The sequence below is a fragment of the Porites lutea genome, chromosome 1 (genome assembly GCF_958299795.1).
Source record: "Porites lutea chromosome 1, jaPorLute2.1, whole genome shotgun sequence".
Taxonomy (NCBI): Eukaryota; Metazoa; Cnidaria; class Anthozoa; order Scleractinia; family Poritidae; genus Porites; species Porites lutea.
This window is the reverse complement of record NC_133201.1, coordinates 19,203,137-19,221,297: the sequence shown is the minus strand read 5'-3', so window position 1 is coordinate 19,221,297 and position 18,161 is coordinate 19,203,137. Positions and strand designations below refer to the sequence as shown.

The window sequence follows — 18,161 nt, the reverse complement described above, 5'->3', positions numbered from 1 at the left end:
CGAGGCCATCTTAGAAATGACTTATGAAAATGTGGGCGGACTGTGGACTTGCTTTAAGGGCACAGTAATAATCAACTTAATTATACAATCAATAAGCTAATAATGGATGGGAATGCCAGATGTTCGAGTGAAATTGTTGTTTACAACATGAGAAGAGCATTCTGAACGATTTAAGGTATTACATAACAATTTTCAATCAAAACACCACAGGAACCCCAGCAGGTGAAATTTACAATAATTAAATCCTGTTTAGTAGGCTTCAGCGACATATTTGCATTGGGCACCCCCTCTAATATTCATGGTACTGCAATAAGCTACCGCTGTGCAAAGTTTGGTGCTTTTGTCAACTCTGTAACGATCTTGACCTTAAGAGACCTGACTATTTACCGAAAGTGTTGACAGACAAATCTCAGGTATGTGCGGTTGAGCCCGTGTTACTAGAATACTTTGTGTCAAGCATAAAAACGCTTCGTGAGTGTTTAATTCAGGTGATTTTGTCTTAGAAAGGCTATTCTGTGCTCAAAGATTGTGGATTCTTAATCTGTTTTCGGCCGACACTGAGCTGTGGGCCTCACCGTTTGGCTGACTAATTTCTGAACGCTTCAAATGTTGTTTATTTCATCGCAAAATCCTGTTACTTCTGTGAGAGAACTCTACCGTCTATTGACAGTAATAATGCTGTCATTGTTTAGCTTCAGCTAGTGACTTTTAACTGCTTCCCATTCCACTTAGATGTCAAATAGTTAAAATGCACTTGAAATTTCTTTAGCCATGTTTTAACAAATCCAGACAGATATATAACAAAACAAATACAATAGAAGGCACAGATGGACAAACTTGAAGAAGATTCATTTTTGTGGTTTTTAGCGTTTACTATAATGCGTGAGATTTTGTCATTTACGAGTAATTTCTCCGATAACGTTAAGTTCAGCTGTAAGTTCCATAGCAAATAAGAACGCATAATTGGCACTAGATATTGACAAAGTGAACTGGACAGCCGTGACACAGCCCCTTTATGATCGTGGAAATCAAAGCTCCACATTAACGGCGGGAAAATTAACGTTTCAAAAAATTAACGCGACTTAAATTCGTGAGTCGTTAATTTCCTATAAAAAGACAATAACCAGAAAGTCATGGGTTCGACTCCTGGTTGGAGAATTATAAAATTTGGTACGTAATATTATGAACTTCTGCATTGTGGTTGGACTTGCTCTGATTCAGGCACAACATCCGGGATATTCAGGTCTAGGTGCTATGGCAACTAACCTGTCTTGCTTCGCTGAGATGATCTCTCATCTTCTCTAACTTGTGTTCTAAATCAGCGATGGTTTTAATCCTTTCCTTCAATTGCTTCTCTGTGGTTTGAAGTTCTGAAAAGGGCAAAAAAAGAAATCAAAGAATTAAAATAACATAATTGGTACTCTCATTCGCAGGAACAGACAAGAGTCGACGCTCTGTTTGAATACAGGCTTGGGTAACGATGCACAAATGATATATCTCAATGAACTGCCAAAGCAAGCCGTTTACAAATAATCCTGTGGCTAAACTTCATGCATGAAAAACCGGCAGAAAAAGAAAAAGCTACTTAAACGAGCAATTAGTTACAAGGAATTACCTGCGCTAACGAGCTTGCAATACAAGCATGCATTGAAATTATTACATGTATAACTACAACGAAATAAAACTGTGATTACTGATGGTATTAGCTTCTTCCAGTACCCGCTTTCATGGAAACTTGGACGCTTCACTTTCCGCAAAAATTCAAACTGTGACTTTCCCGATAAACCTAAAATATTGCGTGGCTCTGTGCAGAAAATTTACACGTTTTTTTCAAGTGGCTTGACATTCATTGAACTTCAACGGACTCTGAAAACCTGTCAGCCGCTCAGATCAGATCAAACCTAGACATTTAGACAATATAGAACGAATTATGACCCCATTAAAGACAACGGAGTGAGAAAAAAAACAGACATTTTGCGACAGACAAGAGCATTAATAGAAACAAGGATATTTAATTTGTGATAAAACTTAATTTTGGACAATCCAGACTTCTTTGGTATTAACTAAGAAACTACAGGGAAACATAACTATTCAGTTTATTGACATTCCTGAAAGGACATTTGTCTCGTTTTGTTTTTAAAACATGAAGATGTATCAACAACACAAAAGCTCAAAAGCCGAATCCATTACACTGAGTAAACAAGTAAACGAACTTCCTGCTGCACGCTCGCTGCACGCATTTGCAAGCGTAATACAGTCACTTCGGAAGCTTAATAGCAACCGTAATTTTCAAGGAGTTATAATAACTGCTCTAGTGGGGTTAATTTAACTCCTTACAGTAGAGTTATTTTTTTTCGGAGTTATTTTAACTCCAAAAAGGAGTTCAAAGAACTCTTTTTCAGGAGTAAAAATCACCCAGATTTGGGGTTAAAGAAACCCCCCAAAAAGGGTTTATCCTGTACCTAAAATTTTTACTCCATTTTTGGAGTTATAATAACTCCCTAAAAATTACTGTGCACGAAAACAAAATGGCGGCTTACGAGAATGAACTGGACAGAAAGGAATGTGGGTTTATCAATAGCCTTCGGGTAAAACGTGTTAACAATGACGATAAAAGGATACTTAATTATCTTGGCTTTACTTATTACATGTAACTTTGTACAAAAACATTGTTGATTAGAGTTATGTAACGCTTGCCATGAATAATCCCTCATAGCGTCATAACTCTGCGAATATTTGACCAATTTCTATGAAATTTAGCCAACCAAATTATCCTGTAAACATCTGAAAAATATAGGCTTAACATATCTCTAACACTCCGTTGCGTTATGTATGTAATAACAAATAAGTACAAAAAGTTTTAAGCGTTTAAGAATAATAATAATAACTTTGTTTTATTGTCAATGTATTTAGCTCAACAGTTATATCAGCTAATTGGGGACACTTTCGTAAGAACTGGCCCTAATCTATTACATGACTTTTAAATTAATGATCTTACCTAAAACCTAAAACTATATACAAATGTTCATGACTCTGAATTTACACAAGTAACAGCAGTTACTATTATTATCTCTATGGCTAGAAAGGTCCACACCGCGTATATGTTTCTTGAATGTTTTGAGGCTTGTCAAGTTTCTGAGCTCACTACTGACTACTAACCAAATGATAGGTCCTTGGCAACGTTTGAAAAGGGAATTTAATATGTTACTGTGGGCGCAATTTCAATGAAGAGAAGCACATGATTTAGAGCCTGTTTACACGGAGGTGGGGGACCCCAGGTAGGTGTGGTAACATGTGGCGGGTCACCCCACCCATCATGTAGACGTGATTAAATTAAAATGAGAGATTATATGGACAGGCAGGTTACCTCACCTGCTTAGGGTCCCCCACCTCCATGTAAACAGGCTCTTAGAAAAATGGTTAAGATAGTTAAATTAACTAATTATTTAGTACATCCTTAACCATTATTCCACATAATGGAAAATGAAACACGATGGAAACTGTACCTATGTACGGGCTGTTTACTAATTATAAGACCGATTACAAGGTGTTAAACCCAGAACTCTAAAATAAAAAAGGTGATGTTTCAGATGGGAAGACCTTTATAACAGATCACTCAATTCTTACCCCTTTTGTTGCATAAAGCTCTTGTTCTAATTTTTGTGCCTCTTTCTCCACTTCTTTAGCGGCCTTCTGCCTTCCCAGCTGAAAATAAGAGAAAGAAAGCTTGAACGTTACATACAGTTTGTACATATTTATTAACCCAGGGGCACCCAACGACTGTTTTCTTTAAAATATTTGTTCGGAAAAGCAACTATTCCCTAGAATTTTCTATCAGTCACTTGGACGACGGATACAAATTTCTAGACGACCGTTTCATTCATCAACAATTTTCGAAGCTTATCTAATAAATTCCCGACGATTTTCTGAAGATTAGTTTTCGCATTTTACTTCCCAAGTTAGGTTATTTTTCATAGAAAAAAGGAGACCCAGAATTTTCCGATTCAAAAATGTGACGGAGAGATCAATAAGAAAATGTCTCACTTTCGTAATACGTCAAATTTCATCGAAAATTTCAGGAAAATAATATTCAAGCCCTTGTAATTTCGAAAAGACTCAAGTTTCCCTAGGATGACCGAACATATACAAATTTTACAACGCCGCTTAGAATGCTTTTCTAGATATCTTAAAGTACTCTGGATAGCCTAAAAAGTGTTTTCAATGTATTTAGGAGCAAACCGTCGTTGGGTGCCCCTGATTAACCCTTAAGTGAAAAATACTTTACAGGATGTTAAAAGGAGATTGGGCACTTTGAACGTTGTCGTTTTAAGTGACATATAAGTGAGCTTAAGCAAAGACGAAGGCAACGAGAACAGCAAAAAAGCAATAGGTTTGGATTGGCAAAACAACAACTTTGCACGTGCATCACGCTTTTTTGTACATTTCTTTGCCGTCACTGCACGACTACGTCGTGAAACTCCCTGATTTCACATTTTGTGGAGGACGTGAACACAAGACAACGACCTTCTTTTTCTTTCTCTGAACTTCAATACAGTCTTTTAGAGTTCAACTCTTGGAAAATTTGTCAATATTTGACGAATTGAACGAGATGGAATAAGCGCGATAAAGTTGAAAGCCACGCGAATTCACTTTTTAAGTGATGCTTTCGTAGCCGTCGCCGTCGTAGTTGCTTAAGCTGCCTTCTAGCTTTAGTTCCAACGGTTCAATAGTGAGCTTAAGAAGGAACATTCTGAAACGATGCACGTCAACTGGAAGTAGCGTTTTTGCCTTTTGGCTAGTGGCCTCGCCCAAATTTTAGGGCAAATTGTCTCTATAAGAGTTAAAACACTTAGCAATACAAATCTGGTGGCGTCAGGGCATTAACAGGGAAACGACCTGACTTCCGATTGACGTGCGTCGCTCAAAACGCCTCTACTAAAACTCCCTTATGTGTAGTCGACTGATTGTACAAGTGACTCTTCTGTGTTACTCTACATGCGAGCACGCTTTTCAGTGGAGTTACATTGTTTGAAGGCACATGCAAGCGACACACGACAGGAGACACGAGAGAGTAGGTTGAAGAAAGAAACGAGGGCTTTACTTTCCTCTGCCTCACACGTGCTCACTTCGCGCCACACAAAATAGAAAGCTTGCTCGCAGGCTGTTTTTATAAAGTTTCATATTAGACAGCTGTTGGCAGTTTAAAGGCGTCTATTCGAACTCAAATCACCACATATCAAAACCTACGTAGCAGGCGTCGAAAGGGGTAGGGGATATAGCGCCTGCCACGTAGGCTACACAGATCTTTGCATTAACTTTTATGGTTTAACCTGAGAAAGGATTTTGCCTTCACTAGGAACGTTGTCTGACGACACTAAAACGGCTGCGAGGGAGACTAGCATCCCCTGCACATCTCAGCTCCATTTTGCTTTAAAATTCCGAATCCTGGCCCTTAAATAAGGCAACTTCCGAATCCCGAGATTCAAATAAGGGAAATTCCGGATCCCAAAAAAAACCTATTGGTGACCCTCGATACAGCCGAACGTGTAACGCGGAAAAAGTAATCGTTTCACGTCGTACCCTGCGAACAAACTCTCCATGGCCATTTGGTGGAGTCGCGAGTCCCTGGAGGCTGGCTTTGTTCCCTCCAGAAATGGAGAGCTTGCTACTGCCTTTTCCACGTAGCTGAGGGCGCCTCTCGAAACCTCACAACGAAGGGGGAGTGTTGAGAGAAAGCTGTACTCGCAGGCTACGTTTAAAATTATCTTTGAAGTAAAGGCAACGTTAGTTTTCGTGTATTATACCTAACCTTCGTCGACATGGTGGAAATTGTTGAATCCTTTTCACGTAGTTCCTTCTTAAGTTTTCCAATCTCTCTCTTCGCCTGATGCACTAAGGCGTCCTTTGCAGAGTTTTCTCTCTGTAACCCGTTCAGCAGTGTCGTGGACTGCATTTTTTGCTTGTTTAGCTTTTCATTTTCGTTGGATAGTTGAGCAATTCTTCGCTCCTTCTCAGCGATGTCAGTGCGCAACGATGCGATCTTGTTTGTGGTTGCGTTTGGGTCCGTTTTAACCCAAGCGGAAGCCTTAGGCTGTGAATAATAACCAAAAATATCCAACTTCCATAAGCTTTTACAGTGAAACTCTATTTAAATAGAACGTTTTCCAAGTTGTCGAAGAGAACTTCCTTCAGGAAATCAAAATACATAAACAAGCGCCCCAATAAACAGTAACAGGTAAAGGTAAAGAGTCCTTATTTTATGTCGGTAGCTCGAAATAGTCATTTGACTAAGGGTTGATTTCCACTGTCGCGTAATGTTTCCGTGTGAAAGGACGTAAAATTTATGCGCGTAAATGAAATAGAGACATGTATGAAAGGCCACGCGTAAACGTGAAAGTTGAGCAAGGATCAACTTTTCCGTTTAGGCGTGACCTTCCACACATTGTCTCTATTTTATTTACGCGCGTTCTCACGATAAAAATTACGCGACAGTGGAAATCCACCCTAACAACCCTGAGGTCGACAGTGCGCTCATTTTATCCGACCTCTCTCCATCAGTGATCCGTTTTACGCGTATTTAAAGCTACACAGAAAGGGAAGAAGTCGAAAGAAGGATTTGAGGTCACACCTGGGAATCGTACCGAGGACCTCCCGAACAGAAGGCTGCGTACTAACCAACTCTGCTAATCCTTCCTCCTTCATTGAAAAAAAAAGCCTTGAAAAATTCTCCCCTTAAATTTACTGCAGTAAGCCTACTTTCTCTATAGTTTTTCATAGTAACTCAAGTAAAATTCCGGTTGCCGGCGCTTAAAGCACATGAAGCAACACGCAGATTGAAAACATTCTGCTTGTAATCATTCCCTGTTTCACCACACTCCAGCTATAATTAGGGACTTTTAGCACCGACGGTTTTCAGGACGGCTACGGTGAACTAGATCGCGCGGGACTGGGGATACAAGGCGCCGTCCGCCCAAAAGCCCGCGAAAAAAAAATAGTTTAGCAACCAAAACAATCCCTGACTACGGCGTGAACGAAATAGTCGGAGAGACTCGGACACAAAACTAGATATTTAGGGAGAAATGTCCCTAAAGAAGGCTCGAGAACATTTGCTCTATGCATTAGATGAAAGGTTAATTACAGAAGAGGAGTTTCTACTCCTGTATGATGTGAATAGGCCAACTAACTTAGATTTTCCTTACGAGCAGTACCCACTTTTTGATCTCGACGACATGCAAAACGACGAGTGCTTGGCGGAGTTTCGGGTCCATAAAAACGACCTTCCTATTCTAGCAGAGGTTTTAGGAATCCCTGACCAATTTGTCTTGGAACAAAGAAGTGTTGTAGGAGGAATGGAGGCACTATGCATGTTGCTGAAGAGGCTGACATGCCCGTGTCGATACAGTGATTTTTTGCACAGGTTCGGACAACGACCTGTATCGGTAATGTGCCTGGCTACAAACTGTGTTCTGGACTTCATTTACGAAGCCCATTGCCGAAGAATTACCGACTGGAATCTGGCCGTATTGAATCCACCTGCCCTGCAAACGTATGCTGATTGTATACATCAACATGGAGCACCTCTAGATAACTGTTTTGGTTTTATCAACGGGACAGTGCGTCCGATAGCCAGGCCAGGAACGACCCAACGAATCCTTTATAATGGGCCAAGCGGGTAAACAGCTTAAAATTCCAGGCTGTAGCCATCCCAGATGGTCTTATCGCCCATTTATATGGTCCAGTTGGTAAGAATCTGATGTATGATCTCATAAAAATAAAAAATAATTGCTAGGATTACTGTGAGATTTTGCCAGTGAAGTGTCTCATATTTGAAGTAGATTAATGCATATAAAAACATATCGGAAAAAAACAGGTCAGAAACAGAAAAAAGTTTTACAGTTTTACACTGAAGGAGGTTTACTATGTTTGCCATCCATATACAGGAATTAGCATTTCCCAGTCAGAATGCTTGACCATACCGAAGGCACTTTCCTTTTTTACCTTTCAGAAGGAAGAAAACACGACGCTGGAATGCTCAGAGAATCAGGATTGTTCCCCATGTTGCAACACATTGCAATATCCCCTAGCGGCTAACCACTGTGTGTGTATGGAGACCCTGCGTACCCTTTGAGGGTCCACTTGCAAGCGCCTTTTCGACAGGGTGTTTGGTTCACTCCCCAAATGGCAAATTACAATAAAAGCATGAGTGAAGTCAGGGTCTCCGTAGAATGGTTATTTGGGGACATAGCCAATTATTTTAAATTTCTGGACTTCACAAAAAAAATTAAAAATAGAGCTCAGTAGTGTTGGGAAATTATATGTGGTATCTGGTATTTTAAGAAATGCACTTACTTGTCTTTATGGCAATCAAACCTCCCAGTTTTTTGGACTGGAGCCACCACACATTCAGGATTACTTTGCATGAAGAGAACGATAAAACCTTAGCAATCATTACTAGCTTTCCAACTGGACAATGTAAAAGGGTAATAAAACCATCCAGCTACAGCCTGTAAGTTTAGACTGTATTCTTTGTCATGTCCATTATACAGATATCTTTGATTTTTTTCCAGTCAGCTCAAGGGCATTCTGTACCCTTGATTGAACCAAACCAGTTATCTTACGGTTCTTTTCTTTTCACTGTATACAGTCAACATAACTGTAGATCAGATGGGTTTACTACAAGATTCTTCTCTGTGTTTTTTTAATTGATGTACTTCACGAAGTTAAATCAAAAAGCAATGATAGCACTGTTTATAGATGTTGAGTGCTTCTGAAAAACATTCTTGAGCAGAATAGTCATTGTCTTTACTACTTGATGTAACTTACTGGGCTACTTGTAGACATAAACTGAAAATAAAATTGTAGTCATGCATAGAACTGTAGTCATCGAAGAAAATCTCTGCATTTAAGTGTGGGATTCTCATTAATGGCTTATCTTAAGGCAATCCACAAATACACCACTATCTGACTGCATTACCAGTCGAAAGAACAAACCTGTTTCCAAAGGTTGTTTAATGTCCACAAACTTGATAAAACTATACTCAAATAGATTACAACAGATTAATTAATCAAATCTACATGACTATTAAATGGACCCTGCCAAGCTAAAAAAGGGCAAGACAAAATGTCATATTTCAAACTGAAGGGTACTTTAAAGCAACGAGGAAAGTTTCAATTAACGAAATCATAGCTACTGTGGCTTTTTAAGAAGACTTTGCATTACATTCATAAAATGTTGCTGTTGCTGCATTAGCAAAGCTGTCATGTTTTGACTCTGCTGTTGCTGTTGTTGCATTGCTCTCAACATCTCCTGCATCTGGGTCTGGCCTTGCTCTGCCCGCTTTTCCTGTAGTGCCACCTCTGCCTTTTTCAGTTCCAGTTCTTGCTCTCGTACCTTTCTTTCCGCCTCGCTTTTTTCTCTAAGGTATTCTATAGTCTCATCTCCACCTCTGCGTCTTCGTTTAGTACTCACTGCTTCACTCTCTGTCCCTTCCTGTCGTTTCTTAGTCTGGCTTACCCTTTCCATAGCTGTCTTTCTAATGCTTTCTGCCTTTTCTCTGTCTTGGTTGTCTTTCTTAGCAACTGCAGCATTCCTACTCTCTTCGCTATCTTTCTCTTTCTCAGTGATATCTTCCAATAACCGGTCCAATTCTGACATTTGTGTTGATGTTCCACTGCTTTCCGCATCCTTTTTGTTTTTTTCTTTATACTTAGCTTGTAATAGTGCAAACCTCTCCCTCACTGATCTCTGCTTTACGGCAAACTTTAATTCTGCAGAACTATTGAGCGAACTTGCTATCTTCGACCACACTTCACCTCTGTCAGGACTTCCTTTTTTAAATTGAAAAGGGTCCTCAAACGCAGTCTCTCTCAGCAACATCAAATCATGGTCTTGGGTCCACTCCATTGCAGCCCTACAGTAGGACAAAATGATCAGACACGAGTTTTTAACCTGACTAACACTTCAGGGATTCTAGATCATGGCTTATAGAAATAACATACAAATCATTGAATCTTGGAAACGATGCTACAAACTGATTCCAGCTTAAATCAGATTTTTACAATGTTCGCTCAAATAAAAATTGTCAGTTAAGGACTGCAAGTGGTTACAGCTATAAGCTTAATTGTTCTTTCTGTTTCATTTCCTATCTTACACTGAAAAACTTGTTCGAGACAGAAGCCACTTGCAGAGAAATTTAAAGCAGGATGTCCTTCAATGAATACAGCCCATTATCACGTCTAGCAACTCATATGAACACGTTTAAATGCTTCTCGCCTTTCATTTTGATGCCCGACTTGAAGCTGAACACCATCAAGAGTTATATATCAAAATTAAAGCAGCCATAGGCAAAAAAGGCATGTACAAAAATAAAGTCATGTACAAAAATAAGCTCACTTGGGATGTTTTTCAACCGACATGTGTCATCCACACCTGTGAAAAAAGCGTAAATAAAGCAAAAATATCAAACCAATTCTAAAGAAAACTGGTCTAAATTTATGAAGAAAAGGAATAAGAAGTTGTTTTTCAAATGAAAACACTAAAAGTCAATTAAAAGGTTAAAAAAGTACTCACCTAAAACTCCGTAGTCGCCAGTACGTCAAACTACTCGGTTTGCCGTACTAGGGAAGGCCGCTACGGCGGCAAGAAACCGAGGGTGACACTCGCGCGCGCGAAAAAGAGTCTGACTTCATTTCCGGTTCCCGTAGCCGTCCTGAAAACCGTCGGTGCTAAAAGTTCCTATTAATACTCTTCTACCGTGCTTTTGCCATCCCTCATTGAGAACAAGTACGATGTTTATTAATCATAATAACAACTATAATCTTGCTTACGGCCGGCTAGTTAAAACACCCTCAAAACCCTTTTCATAATTGTAGAAGCAAAGCTCATATAATCAGGATTCAACAACGTTCCATAGGTAAAGGCCTTATCCAAACTGTTACCTTTTAATATACCATTTTTGGCAGAAAAGGTAGTCCTTTTCGTATACCTTCCATTGACAAATGGTACCCCTATCTCATACCTACTATCAGTTACCTTCCATTGACAAATGGTACCCCTATCTCATGCCTGCTATCAGTTACCTTCCATTGACAAATGGTACCCCTATCTCATACCTACTATCAGTTACCTTCCATTGACAAATGGTACCCCTATCTCATACCAACTATCAGTTACCTTCCATTGACCAATGGTACCCCTATCTCATACCTACTATCAGTTACCTTCCATTGAGAAATGGTACCCCTATCTCATACCTACTATTAGTTACCTTCCATTGAGAAATGGTACCCCTATCTCATACCCACTATCAGTTACCTTCCATTGACAAATGGTACCCCTATCTCATACCTACTATCAGTTAGTCTTCTTGCCTAGCGTTTAATAAATTAAATTGATACGGCCGTAAGATGCGTCGGCTAGAAATATTCAAGTTAAAACCCCTTCTGAACACCTATAAAAAAGACGATTTTCCCTACCCTTTCATATACTTCAACTCACGAAATCCTTACTCTATACATATACCCGAAGCCTGAAAAAGGTACCCCTTTTGGGCGGGGCCTCCCCGTATAGGCATCATGGAGAGTATCTCCACTGGCAATATTTAGGACAAACCTGTGCCTGTAATTGGTCCTTTAAAGTAGCAACTTCATTGTTTTTGGCGTGCAGTTGATTCTGGTACATCGCTAGTTTCTGCGCTGCTGCCTTCTCGTTTTCTTCCTTCTCTTGTACAATCGCTTGCAACTGCGATACTTGCTCACGAAGCTGATGAAGTATGCTTGCATTAGAAAACGCTGAATCCTCTCCTCCAGCTCTGATAATAGTAAAAATAGAAGGCATCACATAATGGTCGTGAAATGATTTCAAACAGCATTTTGATTGTTTAAAGTGATCACAAGCGGCTTTGCAATCGCTTAGCAATCACAAAGGCGACAGTAGCAACGAGTTACCAATAAGACGAATTTCGCATCCTTTCAAACATCGAATTGTCACCGGATTTTTCCAAATTGTTCAATATGTCAAATGCAGGTGACTTTACCAAGAGTAGAATTCCTTAACCAATGTTCAGCTTACGGGTTAACACCCCATAAAACCTTGCATTAGAGAATGTCACGTTGTTGTCGTGCAGTAAGCCGTGGGCGGCTACAAACGTACCAAAAAGTTTGATAAACCTGACGAGTTGTTGTTTTGTTTTTTTTTCACTGGGTTTTCTTAAGGAGAGGAGACTCTAGTTCATTGTGTTAATGCGCTATGAAACTTAACGTTAGCAAAGAAATCACTTGTAAATAACAAACTTACAATTTCTTGTCAAACATTATGCCTTCTAAGCATTATATCAAACGTTGCAAACAACTTTGAATAACTGTAAGGCTAATTAGTTTTAAAAACCCAGAATTGCAATCCGTTTCAATCTTCTTTAAATTGTCCATCCGAGCCTTCTTTTACATTTGCCTTGTTAATTGTACCTTCTTTTAATGTTTTGAGGGGTTATCTTTAATGTTTCTCTCAATTTGGTGGAATGAATTTTGTTGCTCAGCTCCTTTCGAGTGGCTTATGCTTTGTTGGATCCCTAAAGAAGACCATACTCGATCCAACACAGTCTGACGGAGTTTTAGATTTTTTATGCAGGTGCTTCTTTGCGCACAAACCTGAGCAACACCTTTACAAGAATGAATATTAAATGTCATTCTTTCCGTCTTTCGCACCCTACGTGAAAGCTGCAATTTCCAACCCTAAGCGAGACAGCAATTACCCAATTTATTTTCATTAAGGAGTCCCTTGCATCACTTCTACATGCAATTTCATGACTGAGGAGTTTCATGTTGCTTTGTTAGTGACTTCAGAATTAACCATTTTTTGCCGAATGATGGCTCAAATCAAAAGAGAATAATTCTGGAATCTAGCGACCGTACACAGGCAGTAGTCAGTGTGGTAGGAAGAGAGTCTCCTGTTATAATAGAAACCACGTTTCAATATAGGTGAAACATGTTTAAAAAAGGACTCCAAAAGGCAATTTGTATTTTGCTCAAAACCAGTCACTTTATTGGTGATTAGAACAACACACCAGAATTAGAAACAAAAGATGTGCCATTAAGGTATACGTCACTGAATGTCAAATGCGGATACCAATTCGACAAAAGCGACGTTAGCTGTTTTTGGTCTTTTTTATTGCCAAGTTATATCAGTTATTAGTTACTTCATTGACTGCAAAGAACCACTTTCAATCCGACAAGATTACACGACCATAGTTTCTGATCTACGTTTTCAACAAATCTTTAAAGGTTATTCAGAACAAATTGCAATAAAATCTTTATTAAAAACCGCAAACGGGCTTGTTTTTCATTAAAGAAAAACCTTCATCATAAAGGCGGATCACTCACTGTCTAGCCTCTTCCAGGCTCTCAGATCATTGCACTATCAGATGGTAGGGATAACGCGTAAGTGAAAGGCGCACGAAAATGATGAGCGCATGATCTGGAAAAAGGAGGTTACCTCCCGTTTGATTTTCGCATTCGCGCTTTCTCACGGACCCGGCCATCTCGGAGCCTGGAACAAGCTAACCGCTGTCTTAAGTGGACACTAACAAGGGCAAATGTACCTGAAACTGCCACTCGACTGCAGAGCTCCTTTCAGATCAACAACCTCATCTCTCAGAGCTGCAATGACGCCAACTTTACGATGACACTCTGCTTCGTATGAAGCTAGTCGGCTGAGTTCATCACCCATGCGTAACAGACGCTCCTCCTGGAGAAAATAAAAATAAAAACAAAAACAAACTGTGACACAAGATAGGGAAGATAAGGATAAGGTTTGGAAAGTTGTGACACAACAATTTCTGAGGGTATTTGGTCGGAAAAGTAAGCAGACAAAATTGATTCAATTTTTTACACTAAAATTGAGAACCGTACACGATGTAAAAAAGGATAAATTTCAAGGTCAAAAAAGGGTCCGCGCCAAGCCTTTGTCCTGAAAAATATTCAGTATGCATTGTGGCTTCCATAATGCACTAAGCTGAAGCAATTACAAAATGCATTACTAACATTATTATAGTCCTTACTTCACACCATCACCTGACCAGCAGTATGCAGTCGAAACAAAGCAATCAATGACAAAGACTTTTGTGACACAATTTTAAACAATAAATAAGCCTACTAGGTAACATAATATTTCTATAGCATCTGTGCCCTCCCCAAAAACCATTCCAAACACCTCATAGCTCTGCACAAAGACTCTGCTTCCAGGGGAGGTGTACTGAACAAGTGTTTATACTGGGAGGCTCCACTCCGACGTCAAACCCCTTGCGTTTTATATACCATTTTTCACGAAAAAGGTACCCCTTTCGTATACCCTCTATTAACAAATGGTACCCCTTTCACATACTTTGTTTAGAAGTTTGCATCCCCAACAGAACGTGTTCTCGACTTTATAAAGGCATAAAATTCATCTGTTAGATCTTTTGGGCCCTTTTACAGACCCAAATGACAGATTTCTCTACCCTTTAATACACTTCAACAAGTGAAATCCCTACCCTTTCATTTACCTGATGGCTGAAAAAGATACCCCTTTCACACGGAGCCTCCCTGTATAGGCTATCATAAGGAGTACACCCAGCCGAGCTTGGCTCCCCAGCTTACATACCATCAACCCCTCTAGAAGGTTTTGAGACAACAAATTTCACTGCCGCTCAAAGAAGCTTACCAGATCTTGAATGCTTTGCTTCCCTGTTATCTGCACTGGACCATTAATCCATCCACCTGTAAATTCAGGAGACAATTGACATGAAAGTCTCAGCATTATTATCAGGGGGGACAAGAGGGGGTGCTAAACTTCCTACCTCCCATACCTTGCATTACTGGGCCCTGCCCCTTTTTTCTTGCCTTCCTCCCCCAGTGGGGTATTTCTGGGAAATCTTGGTGGGGATGTGCCACCCGGTTCTCAAAATCCTGATCTTATTTCAGACAAAAACTTTCATTATCCAAACCCGTTTTCAGACCTAAAATTACTTACATTTGTTCAAAATCCACTTCAAATTCGCATATTATCTTGCTTTCTTGTTCCTTTTGGAATTAAAATGACAAAATAAATACGTTTATACACTCCCGTAGTTCCCTTGAAAACCATTCCTGGTTCCAGACCAAAATCAACAAAGTCTATACCCTTTTTCAGTTGAGACTGAAACGGCCCAATAACCCTACCCTTTGAGGCAGTACATATCTATATGGCTTCTAAAAGGGAGTACCATCCCCGGGGTTTCCTTCCTTTAGACTTTTTTCAATTGCAGAATATTACACGCAAGCTCTGACTTCCAGCACCTTTAGAACTCCCACCACTCATATCCCTCCTGTTGCCTATCCCTCTGAGCTCCCTACCCCTCCCCCCACTCACATCCCTCCTGCAGCCTATCCTTTTGGGCTCCCTACCCCCCCCCCCCCCCCACTCACATCCCTCCTGTTGCCTATCCTTCTGGGCTCCCTAACCCCCGTCCTCTCCCGCCTTTGAATGCTTTAGAGGAAAGTATCACAGAGATTTTACAGTGCCGTTAATGTTAGCATACAATTTTAAAGAAACATAAGAAGTTTGATTTCAATCTCTGATGACTACTACTACTACATACATCTAATCGTCATTATTCCATGCTATGTTTTTTTTGTTAAAATTCTCACATTCATATGGTTAAGTCAGGCTGGTAAAGGCTACCAAAACAATTGCTGCGAGGGTATCATTTTAAAAATGGTCTTAAATAAAACCATGAAAACCCACTGCAAATAAAGCAAATAAGCAACCAAAACAAACAAATCTTTGTAACTTTAACTCCATCAGAACTGCAGACTGGCCAGACTAGTCCAGTCATATTCAGAATTTCACTTTTAATCAGGAATGTCCAACTTGATTAGTCTATTCCTAAATAGGATACGGGGCAGTGTACCATTTTTGGTGAACATTCTCCTGAAAACTCTATTTCCTCTCATTTCTTACTCTGGGACTAATCACCTTAAACTTCTTGTTAACAGAAATGTAATATTCTTCTTTGGCTGCCCCACCTCACTCAAACATTTTTTGTATTTACTGCTTTCCCTTGTATTTTGCACTATCATTTAATATTGTACCATAAAATTTGGAAAATAAGCCCCGGGGCTCATATTTTTCAGAGGCCGTTTTTGAAGGGCTTATCTACGGAGGGAAATTTGCGTTTCAAAATCGATTGGGCTAGCCTTATAGTTGGACGTAAATTTACCGTTTTTGCTTTGTTTTACTTTGTATTTGAGGGCCATTTTCCAAGTACAAGCCCCCGGGAGCTTATATTTGGAGGGGCGACCTAACAGAGAGTTTTTTGCGTTACCGATTTGGGTAACGAGGGGGCGATTATTCAAACCCTTTTTCTACGGAAACCAATTAAGTGGCCGTGTTTATTCAACGATATGATCTTGAGAAATTCCGGAATTACAGGGAGGACCTTGCGAGCACAATGTCAGAGGGGAATGCATGGAATAAGATCATTATTCACAGCATCCCAACTGAAAAGACTGGATGATAATAATGATGAAAATGATGATGATAGTTACCTCTAGCAACAGGAGGACCAGGTATCCTTTCTCTGCCAGCAGAGCTGGGTCGAGTCCTGGTAACACCAGCACTTGTTGGGCGAGATCTCAGAGAGGGTGTGGCATAACATTAGCCTGAAAAACAACCACACTACAATAAGCAAATCCTGCCACAGAGTTAAGAAGATTTGTGGGAGAACCTAGTTTAGTGATCTTATAGAGCATGGTCTAGTAACCAGAAGATCATAGTTTCTACTCCTTGCTCCTTAGGAGCAGTTTTATTTTTTCTTTAGAGCTGCCTGTGTCACTTAGTCAATTAATAAACACCTCTTGACTGTATATTTGTTACAGCTAGGTCAAAATTAAACTCAGGATAAAATTTTAACCTAAGTTGGTTCTCATTTTTTCTTTGTATCCTAGGTCTAACGCATTAATATTATTAGGGTTAGGAGACAAGGAAGACTGAGAATCAACCTTTTACCTGAATTTAATTTTGACCTGTACCATATATACCAGGCCTTGAATTCGCCATCACATTTCTATCACATATCAATATTCTAGTCCAAGCGGTATGCAATATGTTTGTCACATGAACCCAGTTTAGTAACCTTAGCTCCCACGAGTCTCATGTAGCTCATTGGTAGAGCATCTGAACTAGTAACCACAAGGTCATAGGTTCCACTCCTAATGGAAGTACTGGGTTTCTTCTTTCGACCTGCAGCTGTGTCACCGACTGAATAATCTACCTCGCTTTTTTTAAATTTCAATTTCACCAAAAATCTTCACCTGCCCGTCAAGCAAGTTGAGAAAAGAATATACACTAGATTGATTGCAAAATCTACCACCCCCAAGTTATCAGACATGTCTTTCTTTGAAGGCTGGCATTCATAACAACTTACTAACCTTTGGATCAGATGGGCCTCTTATTTCTGATACTGAGCCACCAGTCCCAGGCAAACTGACTGGTTCAGTGCTTGTATACAGTGGTACACCATCAGTACTCACTGGTGTCACAGTGTTGATATAAGGAAGGGAGGTGACTCCACCCGACTGTGATGTTGCCATTGGTGATGACAGAATACGGAATCTGTATGATTCCCATGGCTTAGACAGACCCAAGGATGGGTAATGAAGTGTTGAGTATGAATCAACAAGAAATTCAAAACCTGCATTTCCTGTGTAGTTGTACGCATGTTAAGGAAGTTCTGTAATCAAATACATTAGGTATGCATTGTAAATTCATTAAACTATATCGAGCAAAATATCAAATATCATCAACTGAAAAGATACAACTCACTATGACTCTGACTATGACTTAAGGTTGTCAAAACGTCAGTCACTGTCAACAACAGTCATATTGGGGCATTAATTAGGACTACACTCACCACACACTTTCTTTTACTGTTGTTGTCATTTTTAAAAGGATACCAAATCCAAACCTTATTACATCACCGGAGGCAAGTCTCACAGCTGCATTCTGTACACGGCAACCATTTACATAAGTACCATGTGCTGAGTTTAGATCTTGAACCACGAAACAACCCTCTGCCTCATTGTATGCTATAACAGCATGCTGCCGCTCCACATTAGAACACTATCACGATAAAAAATAATGGAAAAAG

The 18,161-nt window shown here is 39.8% G+C and overlaps 2 protein-coding genes across 2 annotated transcripts; both read right to left on the bottom strand.

Annotated features, from left to right (window-relative positions):
* Positions 1-1,082: 1,082 nt before the first annotated feature.
* LOC140925704 (uncharacterized) lies at positions 1,083-17,604 on the bottom strand. Its single transcript, XM_073375604.1, has 9 exons — positions 17,439-17,604; positions 14,696-14,751; positions 13,596-13,741; positions 11,612-11,810; positions 5,810-6,091; positions 3,628-3,705; positions 1,616-1,628; positions 1,267-1,370; positions 1,083-1,106 (listed from the first exon to the last, which is right to left on the bottom strand). Exons 1-9 carry the CDS (start codon positions 17,602-17,604, stop codon positions 1,083-1,085), a joined length of 1,068 nt encoding a protein of 355 aa, XP_073231705.1.
* On the bottom strand, positions 8,979-9,905 carry LOC140935895 (uncharacterized). Its single transcript, XM_073385474.1, has one exon. The coding sequence runs from the start codon at positions 9,902-9,904 to the stop codon at positions 9,188-9,190; it is 717 nt and encodes a 238-aa protein (XP_073241575.1). The 5' UTR covers position 9,905; the 3' UTR covers positions 8,979-9,187.
* Positions 17,605-18,161: the final 557 nt, after the last annotated feature.